Consider the following 11,434-nt stretch of genomic DNA (forward strand, 5'->3'; position numbering starts at 1 on the left):
TTACATTGAAACGAGGGACTCTCAAAGTCAAAGATGTGGCAAGGCATCGTCCCGGCTGGATTTCTCATCTTCAACGGCAGACTTCTGGGTTTTTTGAGGGGGAAAACGCACATTAAAAAAGGACGGCAGGGGAAACCCAGAGAGAGGATGCCTGTACGAACACCCACTTTTATCAAGCAACAGCCAGGTCAAGCTTTGGAACATTGCATTTGTATACACAACCGCCTTGAAGGCGAAACCCGAAGGGCAAAATTATTAAATCCGAGTGAGGTCTTTGGTTTTCAGGAGTCCGTTTTGGCGAGGCGGCAGACGTCTCCACGCACTGTGACTTCTGATGGGCTTTCTTGCTAAGGATGCAAATTCTCAATGAAGGGGGTGTGTGACGGTCTTGGGTTCAAATCCCACCAAGCTCAGTTTTTTTTTTGGGGGGGGGAGAACTTTTCATCTGTTAAAAATGAGGGGGACGGACAGAAACATCCTCCGTCCCCAGTTAAGTAAGGAGTTGCTGGCATTTGGACGCAGGACCAGTTCAGAGCAGGTGTGAGTTGTACCAAATTGGGAAGAGCTTTGTGAGTGTTAAAACTAGACAATGCATACAGAACACGCTGAAGACTTCTCGGCATCAAAATAAGAGGGTTCAAACGTCTTTCCTGTAATGTGGCGCCATTTGCATCTTTCTTTAGAAGCTGGGCAGGGAGACAAGGGCGACTGAAATCATCAGGTGCTGGTGGAGCGGTTTCCCTCCCAGGAGAGGCTAAAGTAGTCTTCTCCAACCTGGGGCCCTCCATAACTGTTAGGACTTCCGCTCCCATAATCCCTAAGCACAGGGTTACAATGACCCTGTTCAAACAACACGCTAAGCCATGGTGGTTAAGCATTTTGAGCTAAACATTATAGTTCAGCATGCAGAGTGAACCATAACTTAGCGTGTTGTGTGAACCGTGGTCTCTTCCTAACCACGGCTTAAACACACTCACCGACCATTTGCTGGAAAAGGGTTAGCAACCTAACCATGGCTTGGTGTGTTGTCTGAACAGGCCCAATCTAAAATACCTGGAGGGCACCAGAACTGACCTAAAGTGTTAGGGGGCATTTAGTTTAGGTGGGGAAATGTGGAGCGGTGGGGGATGATAGAGGTTTATTAAATAATGCACTGTGGCAAGGGTGGGGACAGAAATCCTCCACTCCGAGAAAACTAGAACTCAGAGTCACTAAATGGGACTATGGACAATAAAGTTGGAACAGGCATGAAATAGCTTTTCTTCATACAGCACAGAATTTATTTATGGAATTAGCTGCCACGCGATGTAGCGAGGGATACTGATCGGGCCGGCTTTAAGAGGAGATGAGACAGATTCATGGAGGAAGAGAAAGGGGAGGGGTCTCTCAACAGCCACGAATCACTAAATAGAACCTCCAACTTCAGTGGCAGTGTACCTCTCTGCCTACCGCTTGTTAGGACTCAGGTGGGGAATGTGTGACCCTTCAGATCTTGGGGGACAGCAACTCCCATCTCAAAGTATCACAACTCCCATGAAGCATGATGGAAGTTGCAGTCCATCCACATTTGGAGGACTACCCAGTCCCCATCCCTGCGCTAGAGGGATGGTAGATGCGTCTCTCGCTTTCAGCAACAAAACAACAGATATTTTCCTTGCAGGCTTTATGCGTCAGGGCACAGAGAGTCAAAGGCCCCGAGAGGAGGTGTGTGTATTTCTTCTTCGCCGCCACTGTCGTCCCCGCCACACACACCCATCTCAACTCCAGATCACAAGTACCGTAGACACAAAAATGAGAGACAAAGACAGAGAGAAATCTTTAAAAAAATTAGCAGATTAGCACAAGACAAGTGTAAAAAGAGAGAGAGAGAGAACACGTCAACGTCAACCCAAGCCACACGGACACGCTGCCGAGAAAACAAAGATAGTACCTGTTATACACACACACACCCCTGCCCTAGCAGCTCCACAACGCATCATGATCTCCCCTCCCCCCCACGAAGAATCCTCCATTTTTGGCACAATTCTGGACCACCCAACTGTTCCCTGTTACCAGCATTCACTTCAACAACATGCCGGATGCAAGCGGGAGAAATATCCACTTACTCAAAATAGCTGGGGTGAGGGGGGACAAAGAGACTCCCCCCAAAAGGAGTGTAACCGTAGGAGAGGAGGACCATGAACCCCCATAATTTAGACACCCCCATCCCACAGCAGGTGCCGGGTGCAACGCAACGCAGAGAACTCTGCAAACTTCGTTTCTGGGGGTGGGGGTGTCACAGTGCCCCCCTCCTTTGTTTTTCACCACGGAAGGGAGCTATCCTCAGCTTTGCTGGAAAAGGGGAAAGGACCAAGGTTTGGCCCTAATTGGGGGGGGAACCCCTCTTTAGATCCCAACACGCCCCCTCCCTTCCCCACAATACAATCTGTTCATATATATATATTTATATATAGAAATCTGTCTATAAAACTCTTTACATTCGGCACGTAAGGTCATTTTCAGGCAGGGAGTCTTGATTTCACACCCCCCCCCAACTCCTGGCCTCTGGAATTGAAGAAGTGGAGGGTGGGGGGATAGAGGGTCATCTCCATCTCCACTCCCCTGTGACAGGAAGGGGAGGCCGGAGGGCGATTCCCCACAATACATCACGACACCCAGGCAGCGAGCTGCTTCATGTCTTCGTCGTCGTCGTCCTCCACAGCGGTGGCAGCAGCTGGCACTTTGGAAGCTGTTGGAAGAAGAGATGTGTGAGGAGGGTGGGGGGAGAACCGGGAGGACCACCCTGAGGGGCTCGTCCCACATCTACTCCAATCCATCGCTCCAAAGGACAGCCCAGTTAGATGCGACAACCAGGAGTGCCTACTATCAGCTTCGGCTAGAGTCGGAAGTCCTAAAGACAGTCGTGCACGCGCTGGTAACTTCACGGCTTGACTTCTGCAATGCGCTCTACATGGGGCTACCTCTGCCTAGTCCAGAAACTTCAACTAGTCCAAAATATGGCAGCCAGGCTGGTCACTGGTACACCTAGGGGTGACCACATTACACCAGTCTTAAAATCTCTTCACTGGCTGCCAATTAGTTTCCAGGCGAAGTGTAAAGTGTTGGTTATTACCTTTAAAGCCCTACACGGTTTGGGTCCAGGTTACCTGTGGGATCGCCTTCTGTACAATCCGCCCCGCACAGTCAGGTCCTCTGGGAAGAATTTACTTCAGCAAAAACTAGATTAACAACTGTTACCCAGAGGACCTTAGAATCATAGAATAGCAGAGTTGGAAGGGGCCTACAAGGCCATCGAGTCCAACCCCCTGCTCAATGCAGGAATCCACCCTAAAGCATCCCTGATAGATGGCTGTCCAGCTGCCTCTTGAATGCCTCTCATGTGGGAGAGCCCACAACCTCCCTAGGTCACTGGTTCCGTTGTCATACTGCTCTAACAGTCAGGAAGTTTTTCCTGATGTCCATCTGGAATCTGGCTTCCTTTAAATTGAGCCCGTTATTCCGTGTCCTGCACTCTGGGAGGATCGAGAAGAGATCCTGGCCCTCCTCTGTGTGACAACCTTTTAAGTATCTCTGCTGTCGCTCTCAGATTGTGGAATGGCCTGCCGGGAGAGATCAGCCAACTCAATAGTCTTTCTCAATATAAAAAAGCAATAAAGACTGATCTATTCCGGCAGGCCTACCCAGTCGAATTTTAAGATGTCTGGCTGGCTGTTATTTTAATAAAGCATTCGTTTTTATAATACATTATAAAAGCAGCCTTTTTAATAATGTGCTGCTTTTAATAATGTATTAGTTTTAAATGTTTTAATTAGTTATATGTATTTTATGGCGTTTGTATTTGTATTGTACCCCGCCTCGATCCAGAGGGAGAGGAGGGTAATAAATTGATTGATTTCTTAATTACATTTCTATACCGCCCAATAGCCGAAGCTCTCTGGGCGGTTCACAAAAATTAAAACCATGAAAAGCACAATAAAACAACCAACAGTCTAAAAACACAGATACAAAATACAATATAAAAAGCACAATCAGGATAAAACCACACAGCAGAAATAGATATAAGATTAAAATACAGAATTAAAACAGCAAAGTTTAAATTTAAGTTATATTAGGTGTTAAAATACTGAGAAAATAAAAAGGTTTTCAGCTGGTGACGGAAGGAGTACAGTGTAGGAGCCACGCGAACCTCTCTGGGGAGCTCATTCTACAGCCAGGGTGCCACAGCAGAGAAGGCCCTCATCCTGGTAACCACTCACCTCTTTCCTTTGGCAGGGGCTCATGGAGAAGGACCCCTGAGGATGACTTTAGGGTCTGGGCAGGTGCATATAGGAGGAGCCGTTCCTTCAGATAGCCTGGCCCCAAGCCTTTAGGGCTTTGAATGTTAGTATCAGCATTTTGAATCGGGCCTGGACCTGGACTGGCAGCCAGTGAAGGTGTAAAAGGACTGGCATGATGTGGTCTTGCCGGCCAGTCCCTGTTAGTAAACGGGCTGCCCTGTTTTGTACCAGCTGAAGTTTCCGGACCCTTTTCAAAGGCAGCCCCACGTATAACGCACTGCAGTAATCCAAATAGAGGTTATCAGAGCATGGATAACTGTAGCTAGGCTATCTCTGTCCAGATAAGGGCGTAATTGGTATATCAACCTAAGCTGATAAAAGGTGCTCTTTGCCACGGAGTTCACCAGTGCCTCAAGTGACAGTTCTGGATCCAAGAGCACCCCCAGACTACGGACCCAATCCTTTAGGGAGAGTGCAACCCTGTCCAGAACAGGGCGAACATCACCTCGCTGGACAGATGAACCAACCACTAACAGTACCTCTGTCTTGTCTGGATTGAGTCTCAGTTTGTTAGCCCTCAAAATAAATATATTATTATTAATTATTATAATTACCCCCAGGGTCCCACCCAGAATTAAATCCCCCAACCCCAGTCTGTGCAAACATCTAACCAAACATTCTCCGATCCTGTGTTTGCCAAATACGCCCCCAACGGACCTCCCTCTTTGCTCATTTCCATGTATTCAAGATTGGGCGGTGGCCGCAGCTAAGTTTCTGTGCTGGCTGGGAACGATGGGAGTCGTAGTCCCCCAGATCCGGAAGCTGCCAGTTTGGAGCCAGCTGGGTGAAGGGGAATCCACGGACACACGTTCAGGGATCTTGGGATCCAGTCCTCTAGATCTGGTCCTACCTGGCACGTTGGGGATGCGAGAGGCAGGCACGTTGGGAAGCTCAGGTGTCGGCTCTCCAACATTCAGGAGTTCCTTGTCCAGGTCTTCTTGCTCCATCTCCTCCAATTCAGCCAGAAGCTCATCCTAACAGTGGGAAAAGGAGAAGTGGGAGGTGGCAGATAGAAGCACCGACATGACTCCAGCACCACCCCAATGCTACAATTCTCCTCCCGCCAGTGTCTGGTCCCCCAAAAGGTACGTTTGCAAAACAGCCCCCCCCCCCGAACACCCCCGCTTTTGGGAAGGGCCTCCTCCTCCTCCATTACCTCGTCTACGTCGTCCCCAAAGCCGACAGGCTTAGAAATGGCGTCGGAGATCTGCTGAGCGATGTCTTGCTGTTCTGTGATTTCGGACATCAGGTCGTCCACCTTGTCAATGTCCCTGGAGGGAGGGGGGGGAGGAGAGAAGAGAGGACGCCCTTTACAACCGCACCCAAAATATTGTTCAGGGCGGGGGGGGGGGGGATGGGAGGAGCTCAAGCACTAAAGCCCCGCCCGCCCCTTCGAGAGGGGATGTTAAGCAGAGCTGAAAAACGGGAACTGAGAACTGCAAAGAACGAATCTCAGACCAGGGGCTGACGGTAGCATGAAAGTGTGGGTCGTCTGGGAAATGTTCACGTCCAAAGTGCATAACGGAAAAAGAAAAAGACACATCTTTTGAACGTGGTCGCAAATTTGCGGGGGTTGAGAACGTTTCTCAAAAATAACCCCCTCCTGCTTGGGATTGGGGGTAATGAACGGGTTGTGTTCACATAATTTGCAAACAGAAACAAAGGCACTGGTTCCTCTCTATTGGGCCCTGGTTAGGCCTCATCTAGAGTACTGCGTCCAGTTCTGGGCTCCACAATTCAAGAAGGATGCAGACAAGCTGGAGCGTGTTCAGAGGAGGGCAACCAGGATGATCAGGGGTCTGGAAACAAAGCCCTATGAGGAGGGACTGAAAGAACTGGGCATGTTTAGCCTGGAGAAGAGGAGATTGAGGGGAGACATGATAGCGCTCTTCAAATACTTGAAAGGTTGTCACACAGAGGAGGGCCAGGATCTCTTCTCGATCCTCCCGGAGCGCAGGACACGGAATAACGGGCTCAAGTTAAAGGAAGCCAGATTCCGGCTGGACATCAGGAAAAATTCCTGACTGTTAGAGCAGTGCGACAATGGAATCAGCTACCTAGGGAGGTTGTGGGCTCTCCCACACTAGAGGCCTTCAAGAGGCAGCTGGACAAGCATCTGTCAGGAATGCTTTAGGGTGGATTCCTGCATTGAGCAGGGGGTTGGACTAGATGGCCTTGTAGGCCCCTTCCAACTCTGCTATTCTATGATTCTTGTACAGGCCTGCTGCCATTCTGATACTCAGAAGCAGACCGGCAGCATCTAAACCCAGGGTCATAGAATCATAGGATTGTGGAGTTGGAAGGGTTCATGAGGGTCATCTAGTCCAACCCTCTGCAAGTAAACCCTCCCTGAGAGTTGGCTGGGCAGTCTCTTCTTAATAAAAACCTCCAGCGATGGAGAACCCACAACCTCCATAGGCAGGCTGTTCCACTGTTGTACAGCTCTTACCGCCAGGAAGTTTTTCCCTGCATCGGAGGCAGTACGCTTAGGTACACCAGTTGCTGGGGAATACAAGGGGGGGGGGAATGTCCTTGCACCCAAGTCCTAATTGTGGGCTTTCCAAGTGCACCTTACTGGCCACCGTGAGAACAGGCTGCTGGAGCAAAGAGGATTTCGGCCTGATCCAACATGGCTGCTCTTACGTTAAACAGAGGTCAAAACCGCCCCGCCTCCTTAGTCAAAGGGTTTGCTGAATTTGACCCTTCCTAGGGCAAGATCCATCTTGCACAAGCCCTCCGCGTTCCCGCGGCGGTACCCACATGTGTTGATGGGCCTCCTTCATGGCGCGAGCCGCATCCGACATGGTCTTGAGCACTTCGGTGTTGGTGGTGGCATTCTCCAGGGCCTCCCGCTGAAACTCGATGGTGGAGAGGGTGCCGTCGATCTGAGACAACTGCTGCTCGTAGCGCTTCTTCCGTTTGAGGGCCTGCAGGGCCGCTGAATCGAGAGGGGAAGAGGCCGTGGAAACGTCAGCATGGAGAATCGCGGCCTTTCGTTTTTTAAAAACACCAACCCGGCCCCAAGTTTCTAGTCCTCGTGAACACAAAAATATGCACAAAAGCCTGCATTAACAGCGCCTAAGACCTCTGATGCAAGAGTTAAGTGAAAGTCACTGTGCTGATCAGGATGCAGAAAAAGTGCCATCTTTTAATCGCTTCTTGAAGACACAATTGTTCACTCAGGCTTTCTCCGGGCCGTAAGTAAACTCATTATGCCACTACATTTTCCTGCTCCTTTATTGTAGTTGGAAATGTTTTTAAGCTGTGTTTTAATAATGTGCTTTAATATGGTGTTTTTTAAATTGTATTTTAACGTTGTGAACTGCGGAGAAATCCTATTATATTCAGCGGTATAGAATAGTTACAAATAAATAAATAAAATCAGCATCACATAAGGGATAAAGCCATAATCCAGCCTTCCCCAACCTGGCACCCTGCAGATGTGCTGGACTACAACATCCATGATTCCCAGCCAGCTTGGTTATTGGCCGTGGTGGGTGTTGCAGTCCAGCACCCGATTGGGGAAGAGATGCCACGGATAATGCCCGAATACTATGCAGCCAGAGAGCCAATGCAAGCCACGCTGGTATTTCGGCATTAACCTTGTTCAGGCTTTAGATCCCCCATGCAGAAAGAAGAAATTCATAGCCAGAAATCTTTATTTGCATTTCTTAAATGCTGCTTGACAGGGGAGCATGTCAACTCTAGCATCATCGATATGGAATATAAATGATCGTCACACTGCGACTATTTTCAAGAAAACATGATTAGCGGGATGGATTTTATATATGACAAGCATCCATGACAGTAACTTAAAATGCTATTTCGGTTGCTCGTCACAGGAAAGTTGTAATTTCTTCAATTACGAAATCCTCTTAATACTCAGTTATTCTAGAAGCAACCAGTTTTTGTTTTTAATATACCGTATTTCTTCGATTCTAAGACGCCATTGATTGTAAGGCGCACACTAATTTCAGTACCATCAACAGAAAAAAAGCTTTGATTCTAAGAAATAATAAACGCACCCGCGATTCTAAGACGCACCCTGTTTTTAGAGATGTTTATATGGAGGGAAAAGTGCGTCGTAGAATCGAAGAAATACAGTAGGAAACATTCCATCTACCAGGTGTAGTCCAAAGTAGCATAATTCCAGGAAGACTATACCACATGCTTCTGAACACGTAAAATACAAGGAACTAACAGTAAGAGCAGGCATTCCACTTTAAAGAGAAGACCGTATCCCTAGATTTGTGGAATTATTTGTCCATAACCCTATTAGCTAAGTAGTTGAGCTTCAAAGACCAGAGGCAGTATAGCACTGAATGTCAGTTGCTGGGGAACATGGGTGGGAAGCTTGGGGGCTTTCCCGAGGCATCAGATTGTCCACTGTGTGAACAAAATGCTAGATTATATAGATTTCTGGTCTTGACTCTATATTTGTTATTGGATTACATTTATATCCTGCCTTTCCGCCCCACCCTGCAAGGAGCTGAAGGTAGTTTACATGGTCCGCCACCACTTCATCCTCACAACAGTCCTGTGAGGTAAGTTAGGCTGAGAGTCAGTGACTGTCCCAAAGTCACCCAGTGAGCTTCCATGACTGTGTGGGGACTAGAAACCGGATCGTCCCAGTCCAACACTCTAACCACTACACCATTATTATTATTATTATTTATTTATATAGCACCATCAATGTACATGGTGCTGTACAGAGTAAAACAGTAAATAGCAAGGCCCTGCCGCATAGGCTTACACCACACTGCCTCACCTGCTTTTCAGGGAGACTCCTTGCATTGCCTCTGCCTGCCCCCCCTATAGTGGGGGCTTCTTTAACAACTGGGAGAACACATCATTTTTACTTGTGTTTTAACTGCCATACTCTGCGTCAAATGGAATTGCATTAAAGCTGGGCAGGGCTCTTGTTTCTTTTTCTTGAGCTAATCTACAGATATATTTTTTTCCAGCTCACAGCTGGTCCTTTCAAATTGGAAAAAAAAATCCATTTGGGGTGGGGTGGGGACGACACCCCCCCCCCCCCCGTGCACCCAACTTGACTGAGCACCCCGAACCTCTCCCACCTCTATCTACCTCTTTTGTTTTTGGTCCCATGTTTTTTAGCCGACAGTAGCTCCTGCTGGATCTTCTGCTCCAGGAATTCTTGTTTCTTCACCAGCACCTCCTCCGTCTCCCGCAGTTTCTGGATGGCCTCCTGTGGGGTGGGCGCTTTGGCCTTCTTACCTGGAAAGGGCGAGGAGAGGGTGGGAGAGAAGAAGGGGTAAAAGAAGGGATTTGGGGGTGAAAGCATAGACACTTGGTGAGAACAAGACTGCCTTGCCACCCCATAAAGCCTCCGGCTTTTTCATCAATCCACCCGACCTTAAAGCCAGGGATTAGAACCACTCCCTAAAATCCAACATGGAAAAGGAAGAATTATCTGTGTCCCTAAAATCATGCCGCCAAACAATATCCAGGTGCATGATGGGCTATTCCCAGCATCCACACTCCTAATCCCCCCACCCTATACCCCAAATCAATTAGCCAATCCCCTCCCCCTGCTTCAAGATGGAGGAAAAATACTGCCCCTCGCCCAGAAACTGAGCACTGGGGAGAAGCCAATTAAAAAAAACCCCTTCCACTCCCTCTTGGAAACATGGTTCAATCCATCTCTCCCTCTCTAGGAAAGAGACATTTGGAACAACCTCTTCCCCTTATTTAAATAGATGTTTTTCCTCCTCCATCGGGTTTTCTAATTTTCTTTCTCTTTCCTTCCTTCCCCACCCAACAGTTGGTCGCTCCCAATTCTCCGTGATCGCCTATAGGGATTGGGCGATACCACCTCCCTCTTCGGGTGGGAAATGGGGAAAAAAAATAGGGCTCACCCTTCCCGAAGAGCTTCCCCAAGCCACTCATCTCGGCTGGTTGGGAATTCTCTGGGTTTCCTCTTCCGGCTTCACCCACCTACCTACCCGACCCCGCCTCCATCACATGACAATAGGAAAGAGCTAGCCCAAAGGACACAGTCATCAGGGTTCTAGAGTGAGACATCAGGTTCCTGATCGCAGCCGGTGGAGAAGGGTGGAATCGCATAAGAATCAATGCAATTGATCAGTACAATCCTGTAAGCTGTTTACTCAGAAGAAAGGTCCATTGGAGTCAATGGGATTTAGTCCCAGGTTTGCATTCCTAATATAACCAAGGTGAGACGTTCCTTTTTCTCTGCAGGGCTTTGAAATAAATAGTGAGCGGATTATTTCATCATTACATCAAAAAGATTATAGCAAAAACTAAACCCTTCCCCTGCTGCTCGGTTTTTAATCATTGACTCTTAAGGCCTCCCTGAACTCTTGCCCCGCTTTTGGAGAATGGAAACCGGAAGCGAAGGTCCCACGTGTCTGCTTGTTTTTTATCTACCTCTTTGGATCAGCCCTGGGCATGTGATGGAAGAGTAGGAGGGGAGGGAGGGACTTTGGGGAGCTGAGAAATCATATGACGTAACGTCACTCTCGTTTCTCCCCCCCCATTTCTTAAAGGAGCCACGTCCCCAAATAATACCCACCCACCCCCAATTCATAAAAGGCCCTGCTGCATACCTAGAAATGTTCCCCACCCCCATTTTGTAAAAGGATCACAGCAGCCTTAAATCCAGCCCTGGTACTCTGTGTTTTAAAGGCCTCCCTCTTCCAAACCTACCCTTTTTTCTCTTTGTAGTGCTCTGACCGCCTTAAAAATGGCATAAGGTTCAGAAATTCAACAGGTATAGCTAGGGTGACCATATGAAAAGGAAAACAGGGCTCCTGTATCTTTAACAGTTGCATAGAAAAGGGAATTTCAGCAGGTGTCATTTGTATATATAGAGTACCTGGTGACATTCCCTCTTCATCACCACAGTTGAAGCTGCAGGAGCTATACTAGAGTGAGCAGATTTGAAAGAGGGCAGGGCACCTGCAGCTTTAACTGGTGTGATGAAGAGGAAATTTCACCAGGTTCTCCATATGTACAAATGACACCTGCTGAACTTCCCTTTTCAATACAACTGTTAAAGATACAAGAGCCCTGTCCTCCTTTTCATAGGGTCACCCTAGGTACAGCCTTTCCTT

At 48.1% G+C, this 11,434-nt stretch overlaps 1 protein-coding gene across 1 annotated transcript in view; it reads right to left on the reverse strand.

Moving 5' to 3' along the window:
* TM9SF1 (transmembrane 9 superfamily member 1) overlaps positions 1 to 10,296 on the reverse strand; it is a 29,897-nt gene extending 19,601 nt beyond the window's left edge. The window contains exons 1-7 of the mRNA XM_063137215.1: positions 10,217 to 10,296; positions 9,426 to 9,575; positions 7,098 to 7,275; positions 5,494 to 5,608; positions 5,188 to 5,311; positions 2,650 to 2,728; positions 5 to 84 (exon numbers count right to left, since the gene is read on the reverse strand). Coding sequence (XP_062993285.1) covers positions 5 to 84; positions 2,650 to 2,728; positions 5,188 to 5,311; positions 5,494 to 5,608; positions 7,098 to 7,275; positions 9,426 to 9,575; positions 10,217 to 10,247 — 757 coding nt within the window. The 5' untranslated portion in view covers positions 10,248 to 10,296. The remainder of the gene's footprint in view (positions 1 to 4; positions 85 to 2,649; positions 2,729 to 5,187; positions 5,312 to 5,493; positions 5,609 to 7,097; positions 7,276 to 9,425; positions 9,576 to 10,216) is intronic.
* Positions 10,297 to 11,434: the final 1,138 nt, after the last annotated feature.

The sequence above is a fragment of the Elgaria multicarinata genome, chromosome 11, assembly GCF_023053635.1.
Source record: "Elgaria multicarinata webbii isolate HBS135686 ecotype San Diego chromosome 11, rElgMul1.1.pri, whole genome shotgun sequence".
In the NCBI taxonomy this organism is placed as follows: Eukaryota; Metazoa; Chordata; class Lepidosauria; order Squamata; family Anguidae; genus Elgaria; species Elgaria multicarinata.